The following is a 25,821-nucleotide window of genomic DNA, read 5'->3' as shown; positions in this document are numbered from 1 at the left end:
GGGAGAGAGAGAAGGAAGGGGGGGGGGGGGAGAAGAGAGAGATGGAGAGGGAAGGGGAGAGAGACAGCAGGAAAGAGAAAGATAGTGGGGGGATATTGAGTGAAAGACAGACAAGGGCAAATACAGCTATAGAGAGGTGCAGAGAGGTACAGAGAGAGCAAGAGGTACATTCAAAGAGAAAGGAAGAGAGACAGAAAGAGAGATACAAAGAAAGAAAGAGAGAGATTGAGACAAGAAATGGAGAGAAAGAAATAAGACAGAATGAGGGACACAGGCAGACAGTTTTTTTGTGAACTTATTTTGCACTCCATTCCCTTCCTCTGCTGCCTCAGCCTCTGACCATTCCCTCTCTTCCCTGCTCTGCACCTTTACACCCTCCACACCCCCATCTCCTCTCCAGATCCAACCTGTCTTGCCTTCCAGCTATTTGCTCCCCCATCTCGCCCAGTGCAACCAATGGTAAAAGGGCAGCAAGTTTGAATGTCTCATGGGTGAAGTTCTGGCGTTTGTGGACTGATGGATGTCCAGGACATGCCCTGTGCCATCCATTGAAGGTCCAGGACGTGCCCTGCACCGTCCATTCAACAGCTGCTGCCCCCCAACCAGCCCCGGGCCGCTGCTCATCAGGAGGATAGAGTTGACCAACCTTGTCCCCCTTCAGACCCTGGAAGCTGACTGCGTCGTTCCCCTGCGGATCAATCAGTGAGAACAGCATTAATGTAACAGCCACCCATTTCACAGCCCCAACCGCCCAGATCTGGCACTGCTGGAACCCAGCATCCAATGTGTGCACAGAAGGATCCCATTAAATGTTCTGATAAAGACCACTGGTCTGTTGTAGTGCTGTTGCCCAACAGTTAGATGTTGTGCAGTGCACCAGGGAGACTCCCTGCTCTTCCTGGACCTTCTACCTTCACCCAGTGTCAGATGAACCTCTCTCCAACAGGGCAGTGTGGTGCTCCCTGACCACAGGTCTCCACAGTAGTAACTGAGCCAGCAGATGCAGCCCCTCGGAGGCGTGGGGGAGGAGACCACGGGGGAGAGTGCTCCCAGCTCTCTGTCCTCACGGATCCAGAGCTCTTTCCCATGCCTGGCCTGGGCTCCCTCTCACCAGGCACCCTGGGAGAAGCCCTCTGACCAGTGGGAGTAGGCTTCAGATGGTGTGCTGCAGAGGCTAGAACGTTGAATAGGAAGGGGAGCCTTTCACTCGCAGGGCTGAAAGGATACGATGTAATTTCTACATTAGGCTGCAGGAGGGAAGGCGTCACTGACTGTGTCTCTGATCCGGCACATCTCGCTCATGCAGCTACCGTCTGTGGTGGGAATATCCGGTGGTTCACAGGGGAAACTAGAGTTACCACATGTGCAGCAACAGGACACCTGTGCAGCACCTGCGTAGTAGTGCATGCGATGGTTTTGCAATTCCCATCGAGCCCGGGGCAAGGAGGAGGGGAGGGGTGCTGGGATGGTGGTGATGGGAAGTGCTGGAAGATTTCAACCCTTGATTAACCAGCACAGACAGGATGGGCGGAATAGCCTCAGTATTTCAATGATTCAGTCTGGAGGGTGAAAGGAAAATCTTTTTGGGTCAAAGCCAGCGGGGTGTAGGGAGAGAGAACTGATCAACGAGGCACCGGGGAGGCAGTCAGAGCCTCCAATTCTGGGGGATTGGGGAAGGACTCGAGAAACATATGATGGGCTGAATGGCCTCTTTGCTGTGAACTCTGGGTTGTCAGTATCTGTTGAAGAACAGTTCCTCCCGCCTTTGGTGCAGAGCGAACAGTCCCCACAGAATGGACGACTCATTCCCAGGTCTCTACACCCTCCGTCATCCCAACCACAATACCTGCAGCTGGGGAGCAGGTCGGGATACATCCAGGGAACCATAGCCTGATGTTAAATGACCAAAACCTGGGCAAAGAGTGGGCTGGCCAAGGGTAGACAGAGATGGAGAGGGTAGGGAGGGAGCTCCATAGCTCAGTCGGAGAGGGGGCAACCAGGTCTCCAAGACATGATGCCCACCCCCCGGGTGGGCCGATACCGTTCAGTACAGGGGGTTATTCCTGGGAACAATGTCGGGACGGGGGGACGTTACCTTTGGTCCTCGAACACCTGGCGGTCCAGGAAGTCCCTGTGAACAAAGGTACAGAGAGTGAACAAAGAGTCACAGGTCACATCCCGGAAAATGACCGGAGTCTCGGCATTCAGAGCAGTCTCATCCCAAATCCACTACGTACCCGTGGCCCTTGGACTCCTGGGGAACCTCTTCGACCAATGTGCCCAGGGGGACCGGTTTCACCCTGTAAAGGAAGCAAAGTTGTGCCTTTACGTGGAGTTCAGGGCTTTCTCCTGTTGTAACTCAGGAGGCACAGCAGCAAATCTGTGCACAGCAAGCTCCCACAACAGTGCAGCACTCCCTTGGTATCAGCTACCCCACAATCCATGCTCCTCTCCACTGTCCCTTCGGCAGGGTGGCACTTGCTCAGTGGTCCACCCTCACTGTGGTGGGGGGGGGGGGGGGAAGGGCATTTGGTGCAGGGAGAGGGGAGGGGGAGAGGAGGGGAAGGGGTGATGGGATGGAAGATTTGATGGGAGGGTGGTTTGGTGGGAGGAGAAGTTTGGGGAAGGGGTGTTGGTGGGAGCAGAGGTTTGGTGCGAGGGCAGGTTGGTGGGAAGGGGTGTTGGGGGAAAGGGGGAGGTTTGGGGTGTTGGAGGAGGTTTGGAGGGTTTTGGGGAGCAGGTGTTGGGGGAGGACAGGTTTGTGGAGGGGTGTTGGGTGGAAGGGGTGTTCGGGGGAAAGGGGGTTCACGGGTGTTGGAGGGAGGGCAGGTTTGGGGGTCCCTGGGTCTGGGTCCTGCCCGTTCCTTGTGTGGGCCATTACCGAGGATGCCATGGTCATCAATCACCGGCTGTGTGTGTGCTCCAGGTGATGAAATCTCAGCAGAAGCAGGTTCCTTGGGGTGGGGTGTCGGGGGGCTCGTAGACCTGTGGATGTGGACAGGGCAGCACCCACCAACTGATCAGTCACACCCTCCCCTAGGATGTGCCCCCCCCAATAAAAACACAACACTTACCGGGGGACCAGGGAGACCCGGAGCACCAGGACGGCCCTTTGGAGATAAGGAGAACGTTAGCACACAGGTCCTGTCCTTGTTGGCACAGATCCCCAGGGTCAGACCTGTGAGAACGTTAGCACACAGGTCCTGACCTCCTTGGCACAGATCCCCAGGGTCAGAGCTGTGTGTGGGGGATGAGTTGCCCACACTCTGAGTGACCCCGCCAAGGGCAGGTGGGCATCAACTGAAGAGACCCACAGGATCAGTGAGTCGACCATGAGGTGCAGTCAGTGGTTGGAGTGGTTCACATTGCCCACCACCACTCACCCCGAGACAGTGCACTGGGATCAAGGACCAGCAGTCACATCCACAAGGAACAGAGTTTGGGTTAAAACAGTTCACGGCCCTTTTATTGCCACGTTTTTCAAACTTAATTCAAAATCCCAAACTTCTAGGAACTCCCATCCTGTCAACTTTGAATCCAATTCCATTCTGTAAACCGGCACCAGATGGGTGTTGCGATTGCCCCAGACGTTGAGCAGAGGCTGAGGAGCAAGTTTGGGGCCACAGCTGGAACCAGAACAATGTTCCCCACAACTTTTTTTAATGAACATACAAAGGTTGATTAATTTAAAGCTTTACAAAATGACATCCAGTGTCAAAACTACAGCAACTGTCACAAGAAAGAAAAACTACACAGATTCAAACCACATAACTACGGCAATAACACTAACTAGATGACCGCAAAAGGCGCACGCAATACTTCAGATGAGAATCGCATTCTCACCGTCCACGACACATGCAATCCCCCGAGGGGCCCACCGAGCGCGGAACTCACCCAGGTTGCCCGCGGAGACTGCATGCTCCCTCTCCAAAGACACCCGCGCGTGGACGTAAGCCCGGAAGAACGTTCCCCACCACTCACCCTGTGGCTCTTCCCATCCATTGTAACCAGGAAAGGTTCGCCCTTCTGTCCCTTTGCTCCATCAACACCCTGTGGACACAACGCACGAGGACAATCAAACTCTCACCGTTTGCCATTTGCTGCATTCCAGACAATTCATCGTCAGATCACCTGCCCCTGTCCTGGAGATTCACTGCCCCCGTCCTGGGGATTCACGATTTCTGATGGGATCCACAATTCCTGCAGACCCACAGTCCCTACCCAGAGTGTCCGGTACCAGAGGTGATTCCACAAATCTCACCAACACTCTGCCAGACCTGCCTCGTTTGTTTACATCCGACTGTGGTCAGTGAGATCCCTCACCCCCACACCCCTCACCTCCTTCATCCCTCACCTCCTTCATCCCTCACACACACAGACCCACCCCTCACCACCCTCATCCCCCATATAGTCCAACACAATCTCTGTAAAGCAGAGCAGCCTCACCTGATGGGAAAACTCCACAGTAACTTTCATTTGATTTGAACTAAAATTCCCTTCCCTTCCTTAATTAACTTTTCACAGCACCTGGATATGGTCTTAGCTCACAGCCTGACCTATTATATTAGGTAAAATATAGTTCACTGGCATCAGACCCCGTGGTCAGAGACTGACACAAACTGAAGGGGATGTTGAAATGTTTTTATGCAGTGAATGTATCTGGAAATGCGCTGCGGGAAGGGATGATGCCAGAGCTTCAATAAGAACTAGAGAAACCCTGGATCAGGAGGGAATGGCAGGGTCGTGGGGACAGAGCAGGGGAACAGAACTGTGAGCAGAGAAACAGGCAACATTCCTGGTCCAAGAGCCTTGGTCAGAAAGGGGAAAGTTTTCAGCAGTGGGAAGGGTAGGGGAGGGTTTAGTGGGACAAGTGGAAGTACCTCTGGTAGGTCAAGACCAAATGGGCTAACAGGAGAAGCAGCAGATTATGCTCCTGGAGAAACCCAACCCAGATGGGGTCATCGCTTTGCAGAGCACCTGCACACAGTCCGTGGGATGACCCTGAAATTCCCCCTCCCATTGACTTCTCCACCTGTGGCCTCGACCACAACAATGCCTAATGCAAGCTTGAGGAGCAACATCTTATCTTCCACCTGGGTATCTCGTAGCCCTAGACTCAGTACTGAATTCTCCAACATTAGGGAACTTACTCTCCATCTCTCTGCACCAGAACTGTCCATTTCTGCCTCTCATCATTTTGGCTCAGCTTTTCCTATCCCATTTGCATCGTCTGACCTCCTGCGTATGTCCTACAGCCTCTCGATTTACAGCACATAATACAGGCAAATCAACTTAATGCATTTCTAACTGCCTTTGGATTCTTTGGCCTCACCTTATCACAGATATTTCCCCCGCCCTGTTCTACCCATCCCTCCCTCACCTTCTCTGCCGCTGAAAACTAACTTGTTTTCTCCTTATACCAGTTTTCATGAAGGGTCTCTGACCTGAAACATTAACTGTCCCTCCCTGACCTGCTGAGTGTTTCCAGTATTTTCTGTTTGTATTTCAGAATTCCAGCATCTGCAGTTTCTCCCCATTTGCAGCACATTAAGCTCTTTGTATAATGTGTTACAAACGGCAAGGCTGTGGGACAGGTTAAACTACACAGAGAGAATTAAAAAAAACACAGGCAACATTGAGAAGTAGAAGTGGCCGCTGCTGATGCAGACAGACTGAGTTACCCAGAGCTGGAGGACTAGTCTGGAAGACTGCAACATGTCCGGACAGAAGATGAGGTGTTGTCCTCACGCTTGTGCTGGGCCTTTGTGTAACAGTGCTGGAGGTCACAGACAGGTAGATCAGAGTGGGATGGAGAATTAAAATGGCAGGAACGGGAAGGTCAGGGTCACTCCTGTAGACTGAGCACAAGGTGATCACCCGATCTGTGTTTGGTTTCCCCAGTGTAGAGGAGGCTGCATTGAGAACACTGAATGCAGTACACTAGATTGGAAGAAGTGCAAGTGAATCACTGCTTCACCTGGAGAGACTGTTTGTGTCCCTGGGTGGTGGGAAGGGGAGAGGGGAAAGGACAGGTGGTTGCACCTCCTGTGGTTGCATGGAAAGTGCTGTGAGGTGAGATGTGGTAGGTGGGGACAGAAGAATGGATGAGGGAGGGGTGAAGAGAGCGATCCCTTCGCATCACTGAAAGTTGAGGGAGGGGAAGGAAGGATCTGACGGTGAAATGTTGGAGCTGGCAGAACTTGCAAAGAATGATATGTTGGATGTGGAGGCTGGTGTGGTGGAAGTCATGGACCGGGGAGCTCTGTCCAGGAAGTGGGGGAAGAGCCAGGGTGGGTGAGACCAAGGGCTCCGTCCACAGTGGCAGAGGAGAAGCTATGGTTCAGGAAGGGGGAAATGTTCCAGGCGGAAAGTCTTGTCATGGGAGCTAACGTGCCTGAGACGTTGGAGCTGAGAAAATGGAGTCCTTACAGAAGGCAGGGTGGGCTGAGTTAGTCGAGAGAAGAGTTGGACCCTCTCTCGGGGCCAGCACAGGAACAATGGGCTGAATAGCATTTCTCTGGTTTACATTTACTGAGCGTGATCCATGTGACAGTGAAGGCTTGTCCTGGCCACGTTCCCACACTCCCCACATGATACGTTGGTAGGAGCTGTACTTACAGGACGTCCGGGTCCAGCTGGGAAACCAGGCACTCCCCGTCCACCAGCATCTCCCCTGGTCCCATTGCAGCCATCGTATCCGGGTGGTCCTCGTGGTCCAGGCTGTCCCGGGTGACCCTTTAACACAGGTATCATCAGCAGAGTTACTCAGAGAGCTCAGCCACGGTCGTCCAGGTCCCACGTGGGTAAACCCAGCCCTGCACCCTCCCTGACCATCCAGAGCATCAGTGATGGTCCCACATGCCTCCCACCAGAGATTTCACCACCACAGACCTCAGGGCAGATGGTCCACACCCATGTTGTGGGGCGGACTGACAGCTGCCCAGCTTTCTGCCCCAGAGTCTGCTCTGTGCCACCATCTCATGAACCTTGCTCCATACCCACCATTCCCGGACCCTACTTCCCTCCCCTCTCCCCCACAATCCTCCCGGAATAGCCCAGCCTCCCACTGCCCCCATCCTCCATCCCTGGCCCACACCATGGATCCATGGTCCAGGAACTCACCGGAATCCCGTCATTCCCTGCAAATCCAGGCACCCCCATTGGTCCCTATTTTGTAAAAGATAGTAATTAAGTTGTTAGTGAGAGGGTTAAGTTCCAGCAAACACCAACCTCAGCACCCACACGGCTCTCCCATTGACTACGGCTACGCTGGGTTGGGGACCCCCAGCTCCCTCCCCACTGAGGGAGGGCTTTGACTTGCTCCAGGCACTTCCACTGCCCGACCTCCTGACATCTTCCTGTTGTGGAATGCTCGACAATAGGGACGGGTAGTCAGTGGGAGAGCATCATCACACCGAGGACACCAGCCAGTCTCCCAGACATGCCAGGGTATTCCCAACGGAAGGGTCATTGGGATGGGGGATCCAGAGCAACTTTGGGGCTCCAATTTGGTGGGGGGGGGGGGGTGGAGATTTCACCTCCTCAAACATCCCGTGGGGGAGGGGGTCTTCCCACCTCTCCAGTGGGGGCCCAGCAGAGACCCCAAACCAGACAAGGTCAGAGTTCACCCATCCTGAACCACCTCGTTAACCCCATTGTGAGTACAGTGACCAGTGATCTGACCTTCCCATGTTAGGGAGGACAGGAGTTTCAGGCTGGGGGAGGTGGTTGGGGCTGGGGAGGAGGGAAATGGGCTCCAATTGTAGTTAAATTAGGAGGAACCAGCCCCCAGACCCTAGAGAATGAAGGAGACCTTGCTGGCACGAGCCATCCAACGGATTCAGCGAGGACGGGGATTCCCGGAGGACATCTCAGAGTTACTTGATGGGTGAGGAGCGTGGCAGTTTGGGGGGAGATGGCAGTGTGGGTGCAGGGTCCCCAAAGCTCTCCCTGGGACACTGCGTGGTGGAGCTGGTCTCTGGGATTGGTCGGTGTCTGACCCCATATCAGGGGAAGCTGGGTGGGGTCCAGGGGTCTCTTGGGGAGTGGGCCGAGGGGCAGTGGTGACCTTTACAGGGTTGAATGAAGTGCCACATAGCAGACAGTCCCACCCCCGCGCCCCCCCCCCCGTGACTGGGGAGCTCCGTCCCCTAAACAAACAGGGTCCCAGTGAGGCCACGATCTACACTGGTTGGTAAACCGGACGGCTCTGACTCACCTTGGCTCCTGCCTCTCCCATCAGCCCTTCCAGACCCCTGTCCCCTTTCACTCCTTTGTGTCCAGGCACTCCCTGGCGTCCAGGAGGTCCTGGCGGTCCCGGGGTTCCTCTTGCTCCCGGAACTCCCGGCCGGCCCTGGAGAAACACAACGGTGGGATGTCTGATAGTCACGGATCTTACAGCATCAACAGGAGCAAGGCGGAGGTGGGTACGATTACAACCTTTAAGAGACGTCTACACAAGCACATGGATAGGAATGACTCAAAGAGATATGGGCCAAATGGTACTATCTCATATAAACATCTTGGTTGGCATCGGTACACAGGTACAGTCTCATCATCAGTACAGTCTCACTCCTAACAGGGCCACTCCAGGTACTTGGGGACACGGAGATGGCACAGGCTGGAACCTGGAGCAACAAACAAACAGCTGGAGGAACTCAGCAGGTCAGGCAGCGTCTGTGGAGGGAGGTGGACAGTCCACGTTCCTGCCATCAGCCTCACCCCAGGGACAGTCTTGTTCCTGACTCAGTCACTCAGGAGACAATGTTAGTCCTGACGGTCATTCTCGGTCCGGATAGGATCACCTCTGATGCACCCCCTCCCTTCTGGGAGGGACACTCCAGATACAACCTCACTTCTGATTGGGTCACTCAAGATAGGGTCACGTGACATGCACCCTCACTCCTGATAGGGTGATTCTCGGCTGATAGGTTTGCAGGCTGATTGTCCTTTGTCGCAGCAGGTGGAGTTCGGATACAACCTCCCTCCGAACAGCTCCTGGAAGCGGGTGTCAGGCAGAGCGCAAAACTCTCACACTGTCTCAGCATTTGTCTAAAATTATTAACTCGGTTTTAATAGAAAATTTATTTAATCAATACAGTTAATCAAAATTATATTTCAATTAGTAAAATCTGATGTGGTGTTCCACAGAGAGAGAAGGGGGAAGGGGAGGGAGAAGGGAAGAGGGGAAGGAGGGAGAGGGAGGAAGAGGAGAGGGAAGGAAAGACGGAGGGAGAGGAGGGAGGGACGGACGGACGGACGGAGGTGGAGAGAGAGGAGGGATGTCGTTGGCCTCCATGAGTTGGGCGAAGGGCCTGTTTCCGTGCTAACTGTGATTGAGTGAAGGTGCAGTTACTGGAGATTCCACTGGGTGGCAGAGTGAGGCCAGGAATGAATGTGGGGCCACTCAGTGAAAGCAGCAGAACCACAACCTGTGGTCTCTCTGCCTGTGGACCCACTCCAGCGGGGTGACCCTGAGGCTCAGACAGGACTGCCCCACACCTCTGAAACCACAGGTCCTGGGTTCAAGCACCACAACAGAACGACGAACAGCAAGGTCCGGATATTGTCCCCAGTTCCAGTAGTGAGGGAACCCCCGGTACCGCCCGTCCCACAGTGTGACCCCCACCCCCGGTACCGCCCGTCCCACAGTGTGACCCCCACCCCCGGTACCGCCTCTCCCACAGTGTGACCCCCACCCCCGGTACCGCCCGTCCCACAGTGTGACCCCCACCCCCGGTACCGCCCCTCCCACAGTGACCTCCCCCCCAGTGCCGCCCCTCCCACAGTGTGACCCCCACCCCCGGTACCGCCCGTCCCACAGTGTGACCCCCACCCCCGGTACCGCCCGTCCCACAGTGTGACCCCCACCCCCGGTACCGCCTCTCCCACAGTGTGACCCCCACCCCCGGTACCGCCCCTCCCACAGTGTGACCCCCACCCCCGGTACCGCCTCTCCCACAGTGTGACCCCCACCCCCGGTACCGCCCCTCCCACAGTGACCTCCCCCCCGGTACCGCCCCTCCCACAGTGACCCCCACCCCCGGTACCGCCTCTCCCACAGTGTGACCCCCACCCCCGGTACCGCCCCTCCCACAGTGACCTCCCCCCCAGTGCCGCCCCTCCCACAGTGACCTCCCCCCCCACCCCCGGTGCCGCCCCTCCCACCGTGTGACCCCCACCCCCAGTACCGACCCTCCCACAATGTGACCTTCCCCCCGGTACCGCCCCTCCCACAGTGACCTCCCCCCCCCACCCCCGGTGCCGCCCCTCCCACAGTGTGACCCCCACCCCCGGTGCCGCCCCTCCCACAGTGACCTCCCCCCCGGTACCGCCCTGGAGCTGGGCTAGCACTGGGTGAAGGTCCGTGTATTCTGGGCTGTCGAATCTCCCCCAGTCCTGGGAGCTCCACCCATCTACCGCTGTTCCCATGGAATTGCCAGCGGGAACCAGAGGTTCCGGCTGCCTGATTCCCGGCAAGTATTGGTGGAGGCGGTGACAGGGAGGAGGGGAGAATGTTCTCTGGTGAGACTTCTCACCGACCAGAACATCTGCAGATTTCAGCTGCAAACATCTGCCAGTGATTAAACAGTCCAGCAGCTGCGCAAGGTAATTTCAGCTAAAGATCTTTGGATTGCTGGTAGAATTCCGGGTGTACATTCTGTACTGGAGCCGCTTGCTTTACCCTGTGCATTAACCCTTGAACCAGCGAACTCCAGGGGAAACCCAGGACACTGTGAGCAGACGCTTCCTTCAGGTGGATGTCTGAGGAACAGGGGCACACTGCAGGGGCTTCCACTGTGCACCATGGCGCTCTCTCACACCCCCTCTTCCCCTCTCCCTTCTACCTCTCTTCCTCTTCCTTTCCCCTCCCCCTCTCTCCCCACTCCCTCTCTCCCCTTCTCTTTAACCTGTCTTTCTCTCCCTCTGCCCCCGCCCCCCACCCTGGGAAAAAAGTCCTGCTGAATCCTTTAACAACCTTCCTCACTACCCCACAACACCACCAATCTACATGTCACCTGCAAACTTACTAATCAGCCGACCTGCATTTTCATCCAAATCATTGATATATATCACCAACAACAGAGGATGCAGCACCGACCCCTGCGGAACACTACTGGAAACGGACCTCCAGTCAGAATAACCCCCCCTCCCCTCCCCACTGCTACCCTCTGTCTCCTATGGCCAAAGCAATTTTGAATCCAATCTATGAAGTCTCCATGGATTCCATGTGCATTTTGGATCAGCCGACCATGAGGGACCTTGTCAAATGCTTTACCAAAGTTTGTGCCTGACCCCCATCAATGACCTTCATCACCTCCTCAAAAAACCCAACCAAGTTTGTAAGATATGTCCTTCCCTCACACGAATCCATGTTGACTGCCCCTTATGAATCTTTACTTTTCCGCATGTGAGTAGATCCTATCACTAAGAATCTTCTCCAATAATTTCCCCACCACTGATGTAAGGCTCACCAGCTTATAATTTCCTGGTCTGTCTCTAGAATATCAGCTTCACCCTCCCTGATCTCACAGTCCTCCATGTCCTTCTCCTTGGTGAATGCCAAGGCAAAGTATTCATTTAGTACCTCACCCACTTCCTCTGGCTCCAGGCAGAAATTCCCTCTTTGTCCTTCAGTGGCCCTACCCTCTGTCTTGCTGCCCTCTTGTTTTTAATGTATGCATAAAATTCCTCGGGATTCTCCTTAATCCTACTCACAAAGCATTTCATGGCCCCTTTTAGCCTTCCTGATTCCCCATTTAGGTTCTCTCCTGTCAATCAATTTCAAAGGCCCTGTCCAAGTTCAACTTCCAAAACCCTACCTATGTTTCCTTTTCCTTTTTGACTCAATTTGCAACACCTCTCATCATCCAAGGTTCCCAAACCTTGCCATCTTGTCTTTCTTCCTCATAGGAACACATTGGTCCTGAATTCTGACCAGCTGGCCTTTACACAACTCCCACATGCCAGATGTGGACTTATCCAATAACAGCTGCTCCCAATCTACTCTCCCCAGCTCACGCCTAATACTGTTGTCAATAGACTTTCCCTAATTTAGCTCTGTTTTCCGAGGTCCTGTCTTATCTTTATCCATAACTAACTGAAAACTTATGGTCTTACGATCACTGTTCCCAAAATGCTCTCCCACTGAAACTCCGATCACATGGCCAGGCTTGTTTCCCAACACCAGGTTCAGTACGGCCCCTTCCCTGGTTGGATTATCTACATAGTGTGTCAAGAAGCTCTCCTGGATGCAGCTAACAAGTTCTGCCCCATCTGAGCCTCTGGCACTGAGGGAGTCCCAGAGAGGAGGTTAAAACCACCCACTGCAACAACCCTGTTGTGTTTACATCTTTCCATAATCTGCCTACACACCTGTTCCCCCATCTCTTGCCAGCTGTTGGGAGGCCTCTGGTATAACCCCATCATAGTGACTGCACCTTCCTTATCCCTGAGCTCTACCCACATTGGCTCACTGGACAAGCCCTCCAGGATGTCCACTGCAACATTCTCCCTGATCAGTGCTCTAACTCCCCCCACCTATTTCACATCCTCTCTGTTGCCTCTGAAACATCTGAATCCTGGAGCTTTGAGATGCCTTTCCTGCCCTTCTCTGTAATGGCCACAGCATCGTAGTTCCATGCACTGATCCAGGCTCTAAGCCCATCTGCTTCACCCATAATGCCCCTCACATTGAAATAAACTCACTTCAGCCCATCAGTCCCACTGTGTTCATTAACCTGGCCCTGCCATCTTTCCTGTCAGACTAACTCGACCTAACCTTCCCCTCAATACTTGCTGACCTATTGCTCTGGTTCCCACCTCTCCCCCTTGCTGGTTTAAACCCTCCCAGGTAGCACCAGCAAACCTCCCTGTGAAGAGATTGGCTCCCCTCCAGTTTAGGTGCTGTGTGTTGGAAGCAGTTGTGAGAATGTTCACGGGATTAATTTATGGAATGGGCAGGTTACTTCTGAGGAAGGTTTGTGCCTACTGGACTGTGGAATAGGGAGTGGGGACTTGACTGGAACGTATAAGGGTCTCCATAGTGCGGATACATAGGATGTTTCAAGCTTTGTTTAAAATAAGACGGTACCCATTTATGAGAGAGACAATGCAAAATTCCTTCTGTCTGACGTGTATAAATCTCTGGAACTCTCTGAAGGGCAGTGAAAGCAGAGACATCTTAAATTCTGAGAGTGCTAGATGGACTCGTGACAAACAAAGAGGTGAAAGGTGGGTCAGTTGGAGTGAGGAGAGGGGTGACCTTCTGATCTGCCAGGGTTTCATTCACTTGAGCACAGACCTTCTCCTGACCCCCTCCCTCCCACACCCCACCATGGGGGCTCCCTCCCTCCCACACACCCCACTACTGGGGCTTCCTCCCTCCCACACACCCCACCACCGGGGCTCCCTCCCTCCCACACACCCCGCTACTGGGGCTTCCTCCCTCCCACACACCCCACCACTGGGGCTCCCTCCCTCCCGCACACCCCACAGCCGGGGCTCCCTGCATCCCTCCCTCCCACACCCTACCACCAGGGCTCCCTCCCTCCCACACACCCCACCACCAGGGCTCCCTTCCTTCCACACACCCCACCACCAGGACCTATTCAGAAAGGATGGGTTACAGCTGAACTCCAAGGGGACCAATATCCTGTTGGGAATGTTTAATATAGCTATTAGGGAGGGTTGAAACTAATTTGGCAGGGGGAAGGAAACCAGGATGTTAGGATAGAGGAAGAGGTATATAGAAACAAGTCCAAGACAATGTGCAGCAAAGAAGGTAAGAGGGACAGGAAGGTGAAAGGACAGGATAATTTGCTGAGCAATAGAAATACAGCGAAATCGGTAGCAGATACTGGTCTAAATGTACAGTACTAGATGTACAGTACTAAATGTACTGGTCTAAATGTACAGTAGCATTAGAAATAAAGTGGATGACCTAGCAGCACAGCTACAGATTAAAAAAATGACATTGTGGCCATCACCGAGTTATGGCTTAATGACGGATGTGATTGGGAACTGAATGTCCAAGGGTACACAGTGTATAGGAAAGATAGGCGGGTAGGGAGAGGGGGTGGCGTGGCCCTGATGGTATGCAATGATATTAAATCACTAGAGAGAAGGGACATTGGGTCAGAAGAGGTAGGATCCTTATGGGTTGAGTTAAGAAATGGCAAGGGTAAAAGGACACTAATAGCAGTTATATATAGGCCCCCTAACAGCAGCTGTGATGTGGACTACAAGTTACAGCTGGAAATAGAAAAAGCATGTCAGAGAGACAATGTCAAGATAATTATTGGGGATTTTAACATTAAAGTGGATTGGGAAAGCCAGGAAGGTAGTGGATCTCAGGAGAGAGAGTTTGTGGAATGTCTACAGGATCGCTTTTTGGAGCAGCTTGTTGATGAGCCCACCAGGGGATCGGCTGTTTTGGATTGGGTGCTGTGTAATGAACCTAAACTGATTAGGAAACTAAAGGTAAAGGAACCCTTAGGAAGTACGAATCACAATATGATTGAGTTCAGTTTCAAATTTGAAAAGGAGAAGCTGATATCAGGTGTGTCAATATTTCAGTGGAACAAAGGAAATTACAGTGGCATGAGAGGGGAACTGGCCCAAATTGATTGGAAATGTAAGCTAGATGGAGGGACGGCAGAGCAGAAATGGATGGAATTTCTACAAGAAATGAGGAAAATGCAGGATAAATATATTCCAAGAAAAAAGAAAATTATGAATGGAAAACTGGCACAAATGTGGCTAACGAGAGAGGTGAAGGCTAAAATAAAAGCAAAAGGGAGGGCATACAAGGAAGCAAAAATTAGTGGGAAACAAAAGACTGGGAAACTTTTAAAAACCTGCAGAAAGAAACTAAGAAAGTCATGAGGAAAGAAAAGATGAATTATGAAAGGGAGTTGGCAGTTAATATACAAAAGGATACTAAGAGTTTTTTGAAACATATGAAGAGTAAAAGAGAGACACGGGTTGATATAGGACCGATTGAAAGCGGTGCTGGAGAAATTATAATGGGTAACAAAGAGATGGCAGAGGAACTAAATGAGTATTTTGCATCAGTATTCACTGTGGAAGACATCAGCAATATACCTGATAGCCAGGGGTCTCGGGATAGAATTGAGTACAATCAAGATTACTAAGGAGAAGGTGCTGGGGAAGCTAAATGGACTAAGGACAGATAAGTCTCCCAGACTAGATGAAGTGCACCCTCAGGTTCTGAAGGAGGTGGCTTTAGATATTGTGGAGGCATTGGAGATGATTTTCCAGGAATCAATAGACTCCGGCATGGTTCCGGAGGACTGGAAGGTCACAAATGTAGTTCCGCTGTTTAAGAAAGGAAGGAGGCAGCAAAAGGACAATTACAGGCCTTTTTGTCTGAAATCAGTGGTTGGAAAGTTACTGGAGTCGATCCTCAAGGACAAGGTTATGTAATACCTAGGGGTGCATGACAAGATAGGTCCAAGCCAGCATGGTTTCATGAAGGGAAGATCCTGCCTGACCAACCTATTGGAGTTTTTTGAGGTAATCTCAAGTAGGATGGACAAGGGAGAGGCTGTGGATGCCATGCATTTGGATTTTCAAAAGGCCTTCGACAAGAGGCTGCTAAATAAGACGAGAGTCCATGGAATTACAGGAAGGATATTAGAATGGGTGGAGCATTGGGTGATAGGCAGAAAGCAAAGGGTGGGAATAAAGGGATCCTGTTCTGGTTGGCTGCTGGTTACCAGTGGTGTTCCGCAGGGGTCAGTGTTGGGGCCGCTTCTTTTTACACTGTATATCGATGATTTAGATTATGGAGTAAATGGTTTTGTGGCTAAGTTTGCAGACGACACCAAGATAGGTGGAGGAGCAGGAAGTGTTGAAGAAACAGGTAGGTTGCAGAGAGACTTAAGACAGTTTAGGAGCATGGGCAAAGAAATGGCAGATGAGACTCAATGTTGAGAAATGTGCCGTTGTACATTTTGGAAGAAGGAATAAACAGGCAGATTATTATCTAGATGGGGAGAAAATTCAAAATTTGGAAGTGCAAAGGGACCTGGGGGTCCTCGTGCAGGATCCCCTAAAGGTTAACCACCAGGTTGGATCGGTGGTAAAGAAAGCGAATGCTCCGTTGGCATTCATTTCGAGACGTATAATGTACAAAAGAAAGGAAGTGTTGAAGAGGCTCTGTGGGGCACTGGTGAGGCCTCATTTGGAATACTGTGCACAGTTTTGGGCCACTTATCTTAGGAAGGATGTGCTGATGTTGGCGAGGGTTCAGAGAAGATCTACGAGGATGATTCCCGGAATGAAAGGGCTAACATATGATGAGCATTTGTCAGCTCTTGGACTGTACTCACTGGAGTACAGAAGAACGAGAGGGGACCTCAGAAACATTTCGAATGTTGAAAGGACTGGACAGAGTAGATGTGGCCAAGTTGTTTCCCTTGGTGGGTGAGTCCAGGACTAGAGGGCACAGTCTTAGAATTAGAGGGCCCCTCCCCCCCCCAACACCCATCTGATACATGGGCCCCGACCTCTGCCCCCCCCATCTGATACATGGGCCCTGAGCTCTGCCCCCCCCCCGTCTGATACATGGGCCCCGAGCTCCGCCCCCCCACCCACCATCTGATACATGGGTCCCGAGCTCTGCCCCCCCACCATCTGATACATGGGCCCTGAGCTCTGGACCTCTCCACCACCCCTCTGTGGAACCCCTGTCTTTAAGCATCAGGTCACCTGTCCCAATATCTCACGATGTGGCTCAGTGTCAGAACTTGTCTGATACTTGTGCACACTGGGATGTCTCTCAGGGTGAGTGTGTCACGTCTGATACTTGTTGCACACTGGGATGTCTCTCAGGGTGAGTGTGTCACGTCTGATACTTGTGCACACTGGATGTTTCTCGGGGTGAGTGTGTGTGCTGTGTGATTGGTGGTAAACACCAGCCTTGCTGATTAACAGAAGGAAAATTCTTCAATGTTCTGGGAAACTAAACTCAGCCCCAATGTCAGTGAGGACTCCCAATGACCAACACAGCTGGAAGCAAAAGCTAAATTACATAACATCTGGCTTTTGAAGCTGGTCTATTCTTAACTTTGCTGCTGAATCCACACCCTCACATCATCCGTCCAAGGAGCTTGCACCAGTTTGCTGGGCCGAATGGCCTCGTGCTGCAACATTCCTTATTCCCCTGGAGTAGAACAGTGTTGTGAAGAACAGCTGAGGGGGAGGGTGTTTGAAGGGGGTTTGACATCGGCTCAGGATCTGATTATGTACAACACTCAACTCCTCACCCCTTCACAACCTGGTAACAAGCAGGAGCCCGATTCCCAGCAGAAGCCTCTGGTACTGCTGCTGGTGTCAGCTGGAGGGGACCCAGTGATCATGGTCAGAGGGACAAGACCAGAGGACCCGTGCAGTCTACACTCTCAGCTGGCAGTACGCAGAGGCCTGTCTGCACTACCGTTCACTAACGCGCACCTTGGATAAGCACATGCTCATTTAACATGCACCTGGGTTCTGCGAGCCTGCTGTGAATGTGTGGTGGGGATCAGAGCATCTTCCCGTGCGGAGACACCAGCGACTGCAGACGCTGGGATCTGGAGCAACACACAAGCTGCTGGGGGAACTCAGCGGGTCAGGCAGCATCTGAGGAGGGAAGTGGACGGTCAACGTTTCGGGCCGAGACCCTTCGGCAGGACTGGTCTCGACCCGAAACGTCGACTGTCTGTTTCCCTCCACAGATGCTGCCTGACCTGCTAAGTTCCTCCAGCAGCTCTTCTTTTTCACTGGGGGTGTGGAGGCTGTCAATTTCTGGTCGGGATGAGTGCACAGACATTTTGAAGGAGTTGTAGAGTTAAACTGACTTTCAGCGCAGTGCAAGGAGTGTAGCTTCCCTCGCCCACGTCATTTCTCAGCATTTCCTCTGGAATTTCTTTCACAAAGCCCCTCCGTTAATGACAAACCCAGTTGTCTGGGATTTTTCCAGCAATGTTGATCTAACATCTTTAAATCATATGCAATCGGTACCCGTCAGCTGAGAACCCCTGCTGGCTTGTGTCGAAGGTTTCATCTGCCCACGCTGGGAGGAAGTCTCTGATTCCAAGTCCCCAGACACAGATTTTGGGAGACTTATTCAGCTGAGGCACAACACAAGTGGGTGGAGGTTGAAATCAGAATGTCCCAGCACTTGGCCTTGGCAACACCACTGCACTTCCTATCCCATAGTCACCGTGTCTCCCCCCAGCTCCCTCCACAGAGATGTCAAAGAGTAAACCAAAACTCAAATCTGGAGCCACATATAACTGCAGACTGAGCCACGGAAACTCAATACAAAATCTAATTCACACAGAAACTCAAGTCTTGCTCAGGACTTTGAGATTTGCAGGGAGTTTGATTCAAAAGGGGTGGATCTGATAACTGTTTGTCGTCAGCACATAACGACTGTGAGCCCAGTTATTGCATTGCCATTCATTGTGCGTGTGTGTGTGTGTGTGAGAGAGAGAGCGTGTGTGTGTGTGAGAGAGTGTGAGTGTGTGTGTGTGAGAGTGTGTGTGTGTGAGAGAGAGAATGTGAGTGTGAGTGTGTGTGTGTGCGCGTGCATTTGTGCAATTGTGTACATGTGTATGCATGTACATATGTGTACACAAGTGTACCTGCATAGATGTAACTGTGCGTGCTGTGATCTGCCAACGTGTGCCCACCATATGTGCGTCAACGTTTATACAGGAGCACCTGGTCTTCAGTCACCTGAGAGTCATGGAGTTACACAGCACAGAAACAGGCCCTTCGGCCCAACTTCTCTATGCTGACTAATTTGCCTATGTGAGCTCATCCCACTTGCCTGTGTTTGGCCCATATCCATCTAAATCTTTCCTATCCATGAACCTGTCCAAATGTCTTTTAAACACTGAAAAACTTGCCCCTCAGGTCCCTGTTAAATTTTTCCCCTCTCACCTTCAACCTGTGCCCCCTAGTTTTAGACTCCCCTACCCTGGGGTAAGGACTGTGACCACTCACCGTACCTACGCCCCTCATAATGTCATAAACCTCTATAAGGTCACCTCTCAGCCTCCTTCACTCCAGGGAAAACAGTCCCAGCCCGTCCACTCTCTCCTTATAACTCAAGCCCTCCAGTCCCAGCAACATCCTTGTGAAACTCTTCTGAACCCTCTCCAGCTGAATCACATCCTTCCTGTAGCTGGGTGACCAGAACTGCACACAGTACTGCACAATGTTTTGTACAGCTGTAATGTGACATCCCAACTCCAGTAGTCAGTGCCCTGACTGATGATGGCAAACGTGTCAAAACCCTTCTTCACCACCCTGTCAACCTGTGCCCCACTTTCAGGGAACGATGTACCTACCCCTGGGTCTCTCTGTTCTACAACACTCCCCAGGGCCCTGTCAGTCACCATGCATCCTGCTCTGAGGAACAGAGCCCAGGAACACATCTCAAACCACATGTACTCAGTCCCACTTCCTTCATCCTCTCTGGATGTGGGAATTAACACAGCCCTACTCTCTTGTGGGGGAAATGGCAGAGGCATTGCTGGTTGTAGCAGTACGAATCCCTACTACACCCCTCACCGTGTGATTAATCCCCCTCCTCTCTCTGTCATTAATTCCCCTCCTCCATCTCCCTCCAAGTGATTAATCCCCCTCCTCTCTCTCCCTCTGAGTGATTAATTCCCCTCCTCTCTCTCCCTCTGAGTGATTAATCCCCCTCCTTGCTCTCCCTCTGATGCAGTGGACCATTGTGTGTCACTATGACCTGACCACCCATTATTTCCTAACAGGATGGTGGAGAGAGTAGGGGGAGTGGGATTATTCGGAGAGAGAGGGGAGTGGGATTAATTGTAGAGTGGTGAAGTGGGATTAATCAGAGAGAGTGGGGGAGTGGGATTAATCAGAATGAGAGGAGAGTGAGATTAATTGGACAACCCCATTAACAGAACCAGCATAGTCTGAATGGGACAATGGCCTTCTTTCTGTGGGTCGGCCTCGGTGGGACCAGTCTCGGTGGGGGCTGGTCTTGGTGTGGCCTAGTCTCGGTGTGGCCAGTCTCGGTGTGGCCAGTCTCGGTGTGGCCGGTCTCGGTGGGGCCGGTCTCGGTGGGGACTGGTCTCAGTGGGGGCTGGTTTCGGTGGGGCGGTGGGGACCAATCTCAGTGGGGGTCAGTCTCGGTGGGGACCAGTGGGGATCAGTCTCAGTGGGGGCCAGTCTCGGTGGGGACTGGTCTCGGTGTAGTCGGTCTTGGTGGGACTGGTCTCAGCGGGGGCCAATCTCGGGTGTGGCCGGTCTCAGTGTGGCCGGTCTCAGTGTGGTCTCGGTGGGGGCCGGTCCTTGGTTGAGCCGGTCTCAGTGGGGGCCGGTCTCGTGGGGACCAGTCTCAGTGGGGGCCGGTCTCAGTGGGGGCCATTCTCGGTTGGGACTGGTCTCGGTTGAGCTGGTCTCGGTGTGGGTCAGTCTCGGTGGGGGCCGGTCTCGGTGGGGACTGGTCTCAGTGGGGGTCAGTCTCAGTTGAGCCAGTCTCGGTGGGGACCAGTCTCGGTGGGGATCGGTCTCAGTGTGGGGGCGGTCTCGGTGTGGTCTCGGTGTGGGCTGGTTCCTGGAATCGAGCTGTGTAGGGGGCCTGTGGACACAGCACCAGAGCCTGTACTGAGGAGGTTACGGACCCAGGGCTCTGCTCCACCCTATTGGGGCCTCTCCATACGTGACCCCAGGAACGTCCCGAGCAGGGGCAGGGCTGAGGGTGCGGGTCTACCCAGCAAGAACCAACCTGAATTAGGAACAGGGAGGCCACTCTGCCCCTCTGCTCATGTGACTGCAACCTCAGTACCAGGTAACCTTCCACCCCTTGTTAACCAGTTCTGCCTTAAAAATAGTTGAAGTTCCTGTTTCCTCCGCCCTTGGAGAGTTTCAAATACTCACAATCTTCTGACAAATCTCAACTCCTCCCTGTCTTAAATGATCAACCCCTTATCTTTAAACAGTGAACCTAGTTCTGGAGTTTGCCACAAGAGAGGACGTCTCCACTCCCACCCTGTGGAGACACCTTGGGATCTTCCATCTTCCCCTCTTGCCTTTCTGAACTCCAATGGATACCAGTCCAACCCGTCCATTCCTCACACCTGCTCATTCCAGTTGTTCTCTGAACTGCTTCCAACTGGTTCTTTAATCAAGGAAACCATTGCTGTTCCTAGGTTGCCAGGTGCGGTCACACTAACGTCTACATGAGCACACGGCAGTGGGCATTCAGCCCAAACAGACTGTTGCTGTGCAACTCGCAGTCTTTTCATCTGTGACCCAACGTGTTCTGGGGCATCGGGATGGTGCTGAGGGAGGGGACCAAGTTATTCGGGAAGGACAGGGTTTGGGGATGGGCAGGGATCAGGGTTTCAGGGAGGATCAGGGGTTAGAGAGGGACAGTACTGGGGGTGTCGCACTGTGGGAGGGGCGTTACTGAGGGAGGATCACACTGTGGGAGGGGCAGTCCTGAGGGAAAAGCTAACCCAAACCCATCTCCACTCTTTCAGATGAAGGATCTCTATGACTAAAGTCTCCGCTGCCCACCACTGAATGATTGGTGTGGAACCCAGAGGTGAGGATGATCCCACTGTCCTCTACTGCTCACCACTGACCCCCCCGTCCCCCCATCCCCCCACTCCCCAATGTCCCCCCACTGCTCACCACTGACCCCCACTGTCCCCCACTGCCCACCACTGTCCACAGCTGGCCTCAGCTGTGGACCTCAGTTGACCCTGTGCTGAGGGAGGGACACCAGCCAAACTGCAGCCGCACCAGGTTGCTGAAGTGTGATTCTGTCCCTCTGATTGTGTTCAGCATTAGGGATGATGGGATCACTCCTGCCTTTCCCACAGCTCACTACACTTGGCAGTGTGGTGCAGCAGATGCACTGTGGCTGAGCCCAGTACAGCTGCCAACAGGGTCCCCAGAGTCAGGCAGAATTACACACCATTGCTTGGGTCCAAGCAGCTGCCTTCACTGCGCGGGTGGAGTCCATGGACTCACCCAGAATTCGCTCACAGATTTGGAGCTGCTTTGTGACTTCTGCAGAAGTCAGATCACTCTCTATATCTAAAAATCAAAAGGACAATCTGACCTACCCAGACCTCAGTGGTGTGGGTCCTGGTCCCTCAGCAAGTCAGCAGAGGAGAGTTCTGGTGCTGGAACAGGGAACGTCTGGATTTGGAACAGACTGCTCTCCCAGTCATGGAGGGCCAGTGAGCTGCACGCTCTGCAGATCAGTAACAGAGGCTGCTGTAAATTTACCTTCCTCAATCTCACCCCTCCCAATCTATATCACCTCCTCCAGCCCTCCACTCCCTGAGAGCTCGGAGCTTTGCCACTTGTGGACTGGTATCCATCCCCTCATTCCCAATCATTTCCAGTATTCTCCCAAAGCTTGGAATTCCTGATCTTGCCCCTCCCCTGGGATAGGGTTGGTCTGCCCCAATACCCTGACTGGGCTGGGGTGACAACCTTTGTCAGAGGCCTTGGGCCGCTCTGCAACATGAAAGGGTGAATCATGGTGTCATGGAGTCAGGGTCAGGGTGAGGGTTAGCACAGAAACTGGCCCTTCAGCCCATTGAGTCCGTGCTGATCTTCCTGTCCCATTTACCCACATTCTCATCCAACCCTAAGCAGAAATAGGCCCTTTGGCCCATCATGTACATGGCAACCATCAAGTACCATCCACCCCAATCCCATTGACCAGCTTTTCCTCTCTGCTTTGACAATTCAGGTGCTCGTCCAGAGTCCCTGCCTCCACCGCCCCCTCAGGCTCTGTGTTCCACCCTCCAACCCCTCTCTGGGGGAGAAGTTCCCTCTCAGATCACCTCTAAACCCCTAACCTCTCACCTTTGCCCTCTTGGAAAGCTTCCTGTCCACACTGTCTATCCCCTTCATCATCCCCTGGTCAGGTGACCCCTCAGCCTTCTCTGCTCCAGGTGCTTGATAAGTGCAGGTGTTGTTGCTGCCGAGTGTGGGGGCTCCTGGGTGGGTGCTGACGAGCTCACACTCTGACTATGTGTGATGAACAGGTGTGGTTATTCCACACAGTGTAAAGGGCTAGAAGAGGACTGGTGACCATCCATCACAGACACGTCCCCCACTGCTCAAACACCCACCCAGTCAGCTGATCCATCAAGGAGAGGGGCAAACTAAGGCTTCACATCCAAAGGGCACTCTGTGGGATCTTCCTGTTCCATTGCACTTTAGCGTGACATCAGCAGCACTGTGAACAGGGTCAAAGGCAGATTTGTCCCATCCAGTTCCCCCAGTGGCTCAGTCACCACCTCCAACCAATGGTGCCGTCCCTCACTAGTGGCCGTCCCTCGCCCCACACATGGGTGGTGGGTTCAAACCCCATGAGACCACCAACCCAATAGTGCAGGCAGTGAGGGAGAGGTACACCATGTGAGGGGCGGTACTGACGGAGGGTCACACTGTGGGAGGGGCAGTACTGATCTCCTGGTGGGTCTCCTGCTGGGCCTGGCCAAGCTGGCCATCCACGGGACGCGGCGGCGGGCAGCCGAGGGTACCAGCCAGTCAGCCTGCCTGCCCGTCTTCCGCACTTACATGCGCGCGCGGGTGTGTTTAGAGAGGGAGCACGCAGTTTCCGCGGGCACCCTGGCTGAGTTCCGTGCTCCGTGGGCCCCTCAGGGGATCCTGTGTGTCGTGGACGGTACAAACACGATTCTTATTTGAAGCGTTGCGTGTTGCGTTAACGGGTGTAGCGTTGCGCGTGTGTTTCGTTAGTATTAGTTTGCGTTCTCTACTGTAGTATGTCGTTGCGTAGTTTCTTTTTTTCTGTATTAGATGTAGTGTATTGACACTGGTTGTCTTTTTGTAGAGCTTTTAGCGAATAAACGTTTATAAAAAAAAAAGGGGCGGTACTGAGGTAATGTCACACTATCAGGGTTTGTTGTGACTGGCCTCTTGCTGTGTGGGATCTTGCTGTGCTGGTAGCAGCCACATTTCCTGCACTACACGCAGCGCTTATGGGTGTTAGTTATCTGTCGGGAGCATCCACACGGCTCCATCCTATTCCCAGACCATAGTCATTGGCTGTTCTCCCGAGACACAGGATGCAACTTTATCCAAGTTCACTAACGTCTTGAAATCTCGGTCATTGCCATGAACAAAGTTCACGGAATTCCCTGTAGACGTCTCCCAGCACAGGGGTCTGATTTCAATTACTGAGCCGACTACACCCGTGCGTCTCACAGGATGTCGCTCTCTGTAACACTTTAACATTAAGCAAGAGCAACTTGTACTTTCACAATGACGGGACATCCCAAACCTCTCGAACTGCAGTCACTGGGGTAATCTGCGAAAGCGACAGGTGGGTGCTTTAACTCTTTCCCCGCCCTGGTTCCTTGCCATCAATACACTGGTTCCCAGTTTGGTGCAGACGCTGAGTGATAGCGGGGACACAGAGGTGGCAGACGCTGGAATCTGGAGCAACACACAAAGTGCTGGAGGGCCTCAGCGGGTCGGGCAGGGTCGTTGGGGGGAAACGGACAGTCGACGTTTTGGGTCGAGACCCTTCATCAGGCCTGGGAAGAAAGAGAGGAGATAGTCGGTATAAAAGGGAGGGGGGAGCAAGAGCTGGGGGTAATAGGTGGGTGAGGGGGTGATAGGCAGGTGAGGGAGGGGGGTGTGGGCATGATGTAAGAAGCTGGGAGGTGATAGGTGGAGCACAGGATAAAGGGAAGGAGGTGGGGAGGGGAACCAGAGGGAGGAGTGTGTGGGTGATGGGCAGGTGGAGGGGGGGGGGAGGGAAGAGGTGATGGGCCGGTGGGATAAGGGAACAAAGGACAGTGCCAGTCCTCACAGGTAGGTAACCCCGACCTTCCAGAGACACCTTGCTGTGCCGGGAACCTGACGCATCCCCTACTCTCCGCCGGTGATCTCCCCACATCTATCAGCGCCAGGGCTCGGTGTGGAGAGGCTGGGCCGCTCAGCGTTGAGGTTTGGTACTCGGAGAGGGAGCTGGGCCGGCACTGGAGACCTAGTGGCCCGTGTGGACAGAGCGCCCTGACCCTACCGTCTCCCTCCTCGCCTCCTGATGGAAGCTGGTAAATCCCCCCTCTTTCCCCAGCCCGAGTCCTCGCTGCATTTGCGCCAGGTTCCCAGTGACCATCTCCCTGCGTGTAAATACACAGTCGCCCCTGTTGGCGCTGATTCCATGAATGTCCTCCTTACCAGACAGGTCCTACACTTAAAGCCGGGTACCAGTGAACCCAGCGAAGCCCTCCCTCTCTCTCAGACCTCGGTGTTCTCTGTATGCATCTACACATATTCGCCACCTAGCGTGCCGAGGACTGCGGGTTCCCTCTGTGTATGCAGGGCTGATGTAAAGTTCAGTATCATTCCCGTGTGAAACCACAATAGAAGGCTTCCCCTCCGAGGGAAGGGACCGGCGCCAGTGCAACGTCTGTGGGAGTCACCGCAGTGCACATTGGTCTCACTGAGGATTAATTGAAAACTAAATACAGCTGGAGTTTATGGGGAGGAAAGTGGCTTCAGAAAGGAAACACTTGCGTTTCTATAGCACCGGAAGCATCCCAAACGCTGACCAGCCAGTGAAACAAAGCAGCTGTCATAACGCAGCAGCCATTCTGTACACAGCAAGCTCCCATAAACAGCAATGTGATGGTGACCATATCTCTTCCAATGGTGTTGCTTGAGAGATACATGGTGTCAGTGCGGGGAAGAACTTGCTTCTTCTATTAAATAGTGCTTTGTCATACGTGACGCAGCGGGTAGAGCCGCTGCCTCACAGCTCCAGAGACC

At 53.2% G+C, this 25,821-nt stretch overlaps 1 protein-coding gene across 1 annotated transcript in view; it reads right to left on the bottom strand.

Moving 5' to 3' along the window:
• LOC127575861 (collagen alpha-2(IV) chain-like) overlaps positions 1 to 25,821 on the bottom strand; it is a 110,027-nt gene that overhangs the window by 46,896 nt on the left and 37,310 nt on the right. The window contains exons 5-12 of the mRNA XM_052026060.1: positions 8,219 to 8,353; positions 7,123 to 7,167; positions 6,619 to 6,735; positions 3,982 to 4,050; positions 3,075 to 3,110; positions 2,238 to 2,300; positions 2,096 to 2,131; positions 647 to 688 (exon numbers count right to left, since the gene is read on the bottom strand). Coding sequence (XP_051882020.1) covers positions 647 to 688; positions 2,096 to 2,131; positions 2,238 to 2,300; positions 3,075 to 3,110; positions 3,982 to 4,050; positions 6,619 to 6,735; positions 7,123 to 7,167; positions 8,219 to 8,353 — 543 coding nt within the window. The remainder of the gene's footprint in view (positions 1 to 646; positions 689 to 2,095; positions 2,132 to 2,237; positions 2,301 to 3,074; positions 3,111 to 3,981; positions 4,051 to 6,618; positions 6,736 to 7,122; positions 7,168 to 8,218; positions 8,354 to 25,821) is intronic.

Source organism: Pristis pectinata, chromosome 11 (genome assembly GCF_009764475.1).
Source record: "Pristis pectinata isolate sPriPec2 chromosome 11, sPriPec2.1.pri, whole genome shotgun sequence".
Lineage (NCBI taxonomy): Eukaryota > Metazoa > Chordata > Chondrichthyes > Rhinopristiformes > Pristidae > Pristis > Pristis pectinata.
Note: the sequence above shows the minus strand (reverse complement) of the source record. Positions and strands in the feature narration are given on the sequence as shown.